The 8,805-nt window shown below is 37.6% G+C and overlaps 1 protein-coding gene across 1 annotated transcript; it reads left to right on the forward strand.

The window, feature by feature from the left end:
* Window positions 1-305: 305 nt before the first annotated feature.
* LOC147005783 (uncharacterized) lies at window positions 306-8,259 on the forward strand. Its single transcript, XM_085828182.1, has 6 exons — window positions 306-338; window positions 1,758-1,884; window positions 2,082-2,142; window positions 3,226-4,916; window positions 5,169-5,425; window positions 8,248-8,259. The coding sequence occupies exons 1-6, from the start codon at window positions 306-308 to the stop codon at window positions 8,257-8,259; spliced, it is 2,181 nt and encodes a 726-aa protein (XP_085684308.1).
* The last annotated feature ends 546 nt before the right edge of the window (window positions 8,260-8,805 follow it).

Raw genomic sequence — 8,805 nt, forward strand, 5'->3', positions numbered from 1 at the left:
GTCTTTGGAAGTTTGAACAGGGCAGGGGCTGTTATAGCCATTGAATTTAGACAAATATATTTTCATGAGAGAATGACCATGAATCTATAATGACCTGAGTCACCATGTACTCAATACGTTGAAATATGTCTACTATGTTGTGGTTGAATCAGTTTCTTTCTTCTGCTGTCATAGCCTCATCATTATAGACTCTATCACTAAATCATATAAGACACAATAGAAGCAACTGTAATTCAGTGCTAAGGTATTTCACTGATATTTTTATAGTTTTGGTTTTGTTGTTTTTATTTTTGATTTTGAATGCAATGTATCCGTGTGCGGCCCTGGCTGTCGTGAAAGTAGGTTTGCAGACCAGGGAGCACTTGAATTTAGTGATCCACCTGCCTCTCTTTCTAGCGTGCTGGGTGGGATTAGAGGTGGGCCAAAATGCCTGGCTTGTTTTGTTTTTATGTTATTAGCTTGGAATATAAATTTTGTAAATGCATGCATAAGCTGATGTGCTGAACTTCAGGCACACTCAGATTTTGAAACTTGACAGTCTGTATATTATATTTCTCAGGATGTCCTGTGATAACTACTACATGGATATTCCATTGGATTGCGGGTGTGTGGCATTATTACTACCTGTGGGATTTGTTTTGAATTTTTGTGTGAATATGAGTATTTTCCCTGTATGCATGAATGCATTTATCTTGTGTACCTGATGCTCACAGTAGGCAGAAGATGGCCTAACAGCTCCTGAACTTGGTCCAATGGACGGTTATGTGCCTCCATGTAAATATTGGTAATTTGCTCCAATTATATGTAACATAAGAAATACCTGTGGTGAGCCTCTCTCCCTCCCTATGTTGCTAATTCATGATCAAGACTTATATAGCAAAGCTGGGCGTGGTGTCACACGCCTTTAATCCTAGTACTCTGGAGGCAGAGGCAGGCAGATTTCTGAGTTTGAGGCCAGCCTGGTCTACAAAGTGAGTTCGAGGACAGCCAGGACTATACAGAGAAACCCTGTCTCAACAAACAAACAAACAAACAAACAGACTTATATAGCGAATATTTAATTTTTTTTCTTTTTTTCTTGCTAATATTTTCATTTGTCCATTTGTAAATGTTTAAACATGCATACCTTATTAATAAGCACTTATTTATTTTACTGTTGAAACTGGGTCACTTGAGGCTTTTGGAAGATGAATACAGACCTGCAGTGAATATATAATTCTTTGTAGGAACTTCAGTGAAGACCTCTGAGTTCTTTCCATCTTTTTTGGTTTCTTTGTTTGATTTGTACAGGGGAGTTAGTGTCTTAATATGGACTTCCTGATGTCGTGGAACTAATGGCATAGACCAGGCTTACCCTACCATTCAAGGAGATACACCTGGGTCTGCCTCCTGAGTGTTGGGATTCAAGGCACAAGTAATACACCCAGCATGCTCATCATTTTCTTAGTTAGTAATTATTAATACATTTTATCTAATGTGTGCTCGGTACTTTTGAACTGTTTACTTGTGAGTTAATGTCTATTAATTACCACTTTCTTGCAGGGATTTATCCTCTTCAAGGGGTGTAGAAATGACAGAGGTGAAGTTCATTCATTATTCAGTTTCCTTCTTAAATGCCTTGATTGCATTAAGGTGTTTGTGTCAGGAATTAAGTGCAGGAAGTACCAGAATGATATGACTATATTCTCAATGAAGTATGTATTTACAGTGTTCTCAGTAATATGTTTTCTCATGCACACATGCCTGGGATATTTTAGGGTAGAGTGACCTATGATGATGTGCATGTGAACTTCACTCGGGAAGAGTGGGCTTTGCTGGATTCTTCTCAGAAGAGTCTCTACAAAGATGTGATGCTGGAGACCTACAGGAATCTCGCTGCTATAGGTAAGACACTGAATTTCCTTTCACTTTGTAAAAGTCATACAACTGTTTTTCTGTTATTGTTATTTGTTCTTGTAATTTCAATTGAGAATGAGGAAGAATGAGGTGAATTAATCAGGCATGGTTGTAAAGTTCACTGAAGTTAGTAACCTAAACTTTCCTAATTTCCAATAGTATAACATATGGCCTCTATATTTTAGGCTACGTTTGGGAAAACCATAATATGGAAGAACATCTTCATATTTCTAGAAGATATGTAAGGTAATTTTTATGTGCAAACTGGTAAGAATATGCCTTGGAAGCACTGCTTTAAGTTATGAATGATTATTAAATTGTGATAAACTGTGTATGTCAGTGCCAGGCATCTATTTTGTGTTTTCAAACCATTCCTCTAAGTACAAAAACAAACAAACAATGAGTTAACAGATTTACCATTTAAATCATAGCCCAATAGAGCTATGCTGAAGAACTGCCAGTGTGTTTAACCTCCTACCACTTAGACATTGTAAAATATACACATTGAATAGGTGGTAAGTTTATGTACAAAACCTTCTAAATCGTATATACTCCATACTAAAGCTGAGTCAGTCATATACTTGTAAAAACATTGCTAAGTTTAGTAAGATGGGCGGTTTATGATAGTCAAGAATGCTGTGCTGGAGAAACCTTAATCCCTATAACAAAATTGTATGTGGAAAAATACCAAACTGTTAGTACATTGGAAGCCTTTTACTTGTTATTCTTTTATTAGGGATGTCATATGTTACAATGGATATAAGCCATGGGACAATAGGAATATATTGAAAGAAGCAACACACCTCTCTTATCTTCCTGCACAATTAGAAGATATGTAGTACTCCCCACTTTGGGTAGGCTTTCTAAATGTGCTACAAGTTTACAAATAATTGGCTTTCCAACTGTATTGTGGACATCTACAAACTAATACTGCGGACCATCTCTGTAATATTAGGAACGTGGAAATTCTTATATTTGCCTTGGTTTGCAAACATAGTATTACTTTCACAATAGCAAAATTTATGTGTTCAGTGTGGTAAAGTTCTTCCTGTTCTATTGAGATATATGAACCACCTCTTACCTCTTAGAGTTGAAAGGTGCTGTAATATAAGCTATGGAATCAATGCTCTTCTTAGTCCAAGTATCCTCAAAGATACAAAACCATCCATAATGAAGGGGAACTCCATGAGTGTAAACAAAGTGATAGTACATTAAAATCAGGTTGTTCTTTACAATTAGACCAAATCCTAAAACATGTTCATACAAATGAAAAGATTCATCAGTGTAAAGGTGTGAGAAAGATTTCACACGTGCCAATTGTCTTTGCAGGCATGAAAGAAGTCATACTGAACAGCTGCTCTCTGAGTTTATCCAAGGTGATAAAGCCTTTGCATTTCAGAGTCATAACCAAAGACAAGAAAGAATTCATACTTCAGAGACATCCTATGAATGTAACCAATGTTGTAAATCCTTTGCAAGAAAGAGTCATCTCCTAAGACATAAAAGAATACATACTGGTGAGAAACCCTATGTGTGTAACCAGTGTGAGAAAGACTTTGCAAGTCCCAGTTATCTTCAGTACCATAAGAGAGTTCGTACAGGAGAGAAACCTTATAAATGTAAACAATGTGGTAAAGCCTTTGCATTTTCAACTGGTCTCCGAATACATAAAAGAATACATACAGAAGAGAAACCCTATGAATGCAATCAATGTGATAAAGCCTTTGCAGGTCAAAGTGGTCTCCTGTATCATAAAAGAACACATACTGGAGAGAAACCCTTTCAATGTAACCAATGTGGTAAAACTTTTGCTCCAAATACTCATCTCCTACAACATAAAAGAGTACACACTGGAGAGAAACCCTATGAATGCAATCAATGTGACAAAGCCTCTGTATGTCATAAAAGAACACATGCTGGAGAGAGACCATATGAATGTAATGAATGTGGTAAATCCTTTGTATATCACAGTTGTATTAAACATCGTAAAAGAAGACATACTAGAGAAAAACCCTTTGAATGTGACCAATGTGGTAAATCCTTTGCAAGAAAGAGTCATGTCCTAAGACATAAAAGAATACATACTGGTGAGAAACCTTATAAGTGTGACCAATGTGGTAAAGATTTTGCAAGTCCCAGTTCTCTTCAATACCATAAAAGAATAATACATACTGGTGAGAAACCTTATAAGTGTGACCAATGTGGTAAAGACTTTGCAATTCCCAGTTCTCTTCAATACCATAAAAGAGTTCTTCATACAGGAGAGAAACCTTATGAATGTAAACAATGTGGTAAAGCCTTTGCATGTTCAAGTATTCTCCGAAGACATAAAAGAACACATACTGGAGAGAAACCCTTTGAATGTAACCAATGTGGTAAATCCTTTGCAAGTAAGAGTTATCTCCTAATTCATAAAAGAATACATACTGGTGAGAAACCTTATAAGTGTGACCAGTGTGGTAAAGACTTTGCAAGACCCAGTTCTCTTCAGTACCATAAAAGAATACATACTGGTGAGAAACCTTATAAGTGTGACCAATGTGGTAAAGACTTTGCAATTCCCAGTTCTCTTCAATACCATAAAAGAGTTCATACAGGAGAGAAACCTTATGAATGTAAACAATGTGGTAAAGCCTTTGCATGTTCAAGTATTCTCCGAAGACATAAAAGAACACATACTGGAGAGAAACCCTTTGAATGTAACCAATGTGGTAAATCCTTTGCAAGTAAGAGTTATCTCCTAAGACATAAAAGAATACATACTGGTGAGAAACCTTATAAGTGTGACCAATGTGGTAAAGACTTTGCAAGTCCCAGTTCTCTTCAATACCATAAAAGAGTTCTTCATACAGGAGAGAAACCTTATGAATGTAAACAATGTGGTAAAGCCTTTGCATGTTCAAGTATTCTCCGAAGACATAAAAGAACACATACTGGAGAGAAACCCTTTGAATGTAACCAATGTGGTAAATCCTTTGCAAGTAAGAGTTATCTCCTAAGACATAAAAGAATACATACTGGTGAGAAACCTTGTAAGTGTGACCAATGTGATAAAGACTTTGCAAGACCCAGTTCTCTTCAGTACCATAAAAGAGTTCATACAGGAGAGAAACCTTATGAATGTAAACAATGTGGTAAAGCCTTTGCATGTTCAACTAGTCTCTGAATACATAAAAGAAGACATACAGGAGAGAAACCTTATGAATGTAAACAATGTGGTTAAGCCTTTGCATGTTCAACTAGTCTCTGAATACATAAAAGAAGACATACAGGAGAGAAACCCTATGAATGTAATCAATGTGATAAAGCCTTTTCTTGTCGAAGTGGACTCCTGTATCATAAACGAACACATACTGGAGAGAGACCATATGAATGCAATGAATGTGGTAAATCCTTCATACATCACAGTCATTTTCGAATGCATAAAAGAACACATACTTTGAATGTGACCAATGTAGTAAAAGCTTTGCACAAAACACTTATCTTTTACAACATAAAAGAGTACACACTGGAGAAAAACCCTATGAATGTAAGCATTGTGGCAAAGCCTTTGCATATTCTAATAATCTCCAAGTGCATATTGGAACACATACTAAGTATTTAGTATTGTAAAGCCTTTTCAAATGTCACAAGTCTTCATAATCATGAAAGAGAAACCCTATGAGTGTATTCAGTATATTTAAACCTTTGCACATTTCTACAATCTTCATCATGAACGTATTCATATTGTAGAGAAAGTCTGTGAGTGTAAGCAATGTGGTAAAGCCTTTGTGTAATAGGGTCCTCTGAGATCCAACACAACTCAAACACATGTAATGCAAGTGACTAGAATTTATTGTAACGAAGCTGCTGCTGATGGAACAGGGCTAGAGAACACACTTGAAAGCTGAACTGTGACAGTCCCCACACTCACCTTGATACTGAACCAGAGTGTTATATATAGAATTTTTATGTTTGAAAACCAGAAACATTTGTGCCAAATTACAGCTATATTTTCCCACCACTCAGAATTTAATGATAGGGGCTTTCCTCATGTAGTCTTGTATGTCAGCTGATACAGAATGTGGGTGTTACAATCTAATCAATCATATCCATTTGTTGTTTTGTGGTTAGGAATAGACATTGTTTTGATGAATAAAAGATGCATAGAAAAAGAAATTGTTAGGGACAGTCATGGTTTTTATGAACAAAAGATGCATAATTGAAGCTGGTCCCCTATTTGTAAGTCTCCAGCTCCTCTAGGGCCTATCAATTTGACCTTAGATTCAAATATGATTAAATTGATGCTGATAACAAAAAGGCAATTCTTAGGACAAGTTTCATTTGCTTATTCCCAAGATTTGCATACCACAGTCATTTTTGAATACATAAGAAAAAAATCCACATTGGAGAGAAACCCAGCAAATCTAATCAATGTGATAATGATTTTTCACAACACGGCTATTTACAAATTCATAAACAACATATAGTGGATAGGAATCTTATGAATATACAATTTGTAAGTCATTTGCATGTAGTAGTAGTGTGAACAGATAAAAAGTCATAGTGCAAAGGAAACCCTAATTGCAATCAGGGGTGTAATACTTGCACTTCATGGTATATTCATACAAAATGTTTGTGTATAATCCATCTTTTAAAGCCTTTGCATATCAAAGTAGTCCTGGAGAACCTAACGAACTCATATTGAAGGCAATTTATGACTAAAAAATTTGGTAACATCTATACCTGACACACTTATATTCAGTTACACAAGATTATTTTTCTGGATTCTATATATATTTTACATATTAGCTGTCTATTGGATATAGGGTTAGTGAAGATCTTTTCCCAATCTGTAAGTTGCTGTTTTGTCTTACTGACAGTGTCCTTGTCTTACAGAAACTCTTCAGTTTTATGTGGTCCCACTTGTCATTTGTTGATCTTAGAACCTCAGTCATTGGTTTTCTATTTAGAAAATTTTCACTGTGCAAATGTGTTCGAGGCAATATCCCACTCTTCTATTAGGTTCATTGTATCTGGTTTTATGTTGAGGTCTCCAAAACCCAATTAAAAAAAATGGAGACAGAACTAAACAAGATTCTTGACATATCATGAATAGGTGAGAAGCCCTTAAAAAATCGTTGAAAATCCTTAGTCATCAGGGAATTGCAAATCAAAATGACCTTGAGATTTACCTTACACCAATCAGAATGGTGAAGATGATAAACTCAAGTGACAGCACATGCTGGTGAGGATGTAGAGGAAGAGGATCACTCCATTGCTGATGGACTTGCAAACTGGTACAACCACTCTGGATATCATCCTGGCAGTTCCTCAGAAAATTGGAAATCAATCTTCCAGCTATAGCACTCTTGGACATATAGCCAAAAGATGCTCACCTATACCAAAAGGACAGGTTCTCCACTACCTTCATAGCAGCTTTATTCATAATAGGCTGAAGCTGGAAACAACCCAGATGTCCCTCAACCGAAGAATGATTACAGAAAATGTGTTTCATTTCTGTGTTTCACTTCAACTATTAAAAGCAAGGACCTCATGAGATTTTCAGGCCAATGGATGGAACTAGAAAATATCCTGTGTTCTGTAAGCCAGACCCAAAAGACATGCATAGTAAGTATTTACTAATAAGTGGATTTAACCAGAAAGTTCAAACCACCCATGATAAAACTAAGACCTTTTGAAGTTTAACATAAAGGCCCAAGTGAGGATGCTTCAATCCCACTTAGAAGATTGAACGAGCTGGGCTGTGATGGCTCACACAGCACTTGGCAGGCAGAGGCAGGCAGATTTCTGATTTGGAGGCCAGCCTGGTCTACTGAGTGAGTTCCAGGACAGCCAGGGCTATAAGAGAAACCCTGTCTCGAAAAACAAACAAAAGACAGCAACAACAAAAAAAGAGTGAATGAAATAATCACTGTAGGCAGACAGAAGGGGGATCTTTGTGGGAGGCAGAGGAAAAAGGGGGCAGGAGAGAAGCTTAGATTGCCTGGAGAATGAAAGGAAGTGTGCTGCTATGGGGTGTGGGGTAAACTCCAGAATGTCCTAGAGTCCTGTGATGTGAGAGGCTTTTAGGACTCGATGGTGATAACCTTAGCTGAAATGCACAAGATGGGGAAGCTGGAACCTGAAGAGACAATCTGCAGTAAATAGACAGAGCCCCCAGTGGAGAGATGGAGTCACCCACCCATCTTCAAAATGTTTAACTCAGAATTGTTCCTGTCTAAAGGAAACAGACAAAAATGGAGCAGAGAATGACTGAAAGGCCATCCAGTTACCTGCCCACCTTAGGATCCATTCTATGGGCTTGTACCAAACCCTGACACTATTACTGATCCCATGTTGTGCTTGCAGATAGGAGTCTAGCATGGTTGTCATCTGAGAGCCTCTACCAGCAACTGACAAATGCATATACTTAGAGCCAACGATTGTACTGAGGTTGGGTCCAATATGAAAGAGTTAGGGGAAGGATATTATAAGCTGAAGGAGATGGCAACCACATAGGAAGAAGAACAGTATCTACTACCCTGGACCTCTCAGAGCTCCCAAAGACTAAGACACCAACCAAAGAGCATACATGGTCTGGTCTGTGGCCCTAGACACTTACCAGAGGACTGCCTGGTCTAGCCTCTGGGAGTGGATGCACCTGACCTTGTAGTGACTTGATACCCCATGGATAGGGGATCCGTGGGGTGGGGTGGGGTGGGGTGGGGTGCAGGGGATGCTTGTGGGTAGGGTAACATTATTTTAAGAGGAAAAGGGTAGGGGGAATGGGGTGAGGAACTCTCACAGAGAAGAACAAAGGCGATGATGCCCCCTTTGTTGTGTTTGTACTTGCAAATGCAATACTCTTCAATTACATGAAATTACTTATCCAGGTGTAAAACTATGGGTATGTATTCCTGTCTTTTC

Source organism: Mus caroli, unplaced genomic scaffold, assembly GCF_978045245.1.
Source record: "Mus caroli unplaced genomic scaffold, Mus_caroli_1 scaffold_2, whole genome shotgun sequence".
NCBI lineage: Eukaryota > Metazoa > Chordata > Mammalia > Rodentia > Muridae > Mus > Mus caroli.

What these genes read in the sequence shown, in the direction of transcription:
- LOC147005783 (XM_085828182.1), top strand. Translation starts at nt 306, where the DNA reads ATGTATCCGTGTGCGGCCCTGGCTGTCGTGAAA. An exon ending in CAGGAATCTCGCTGCTATAG is followed by an intron (nt 1,885 to 2,081) that starts GTAAGACACTGA and finishes TCTATATTTTAG; the next exon opens with GCTACGTTTGGGAAAACCAT. An exon ending in ACATAAAAGAATACATACTG is followed by an intron (nt 4,917 to 5,168) that starts GTGAGAAACCTT and finishes GAAGACATACAG; the next exon opens with GAGAGAAACCCTATGAATGT.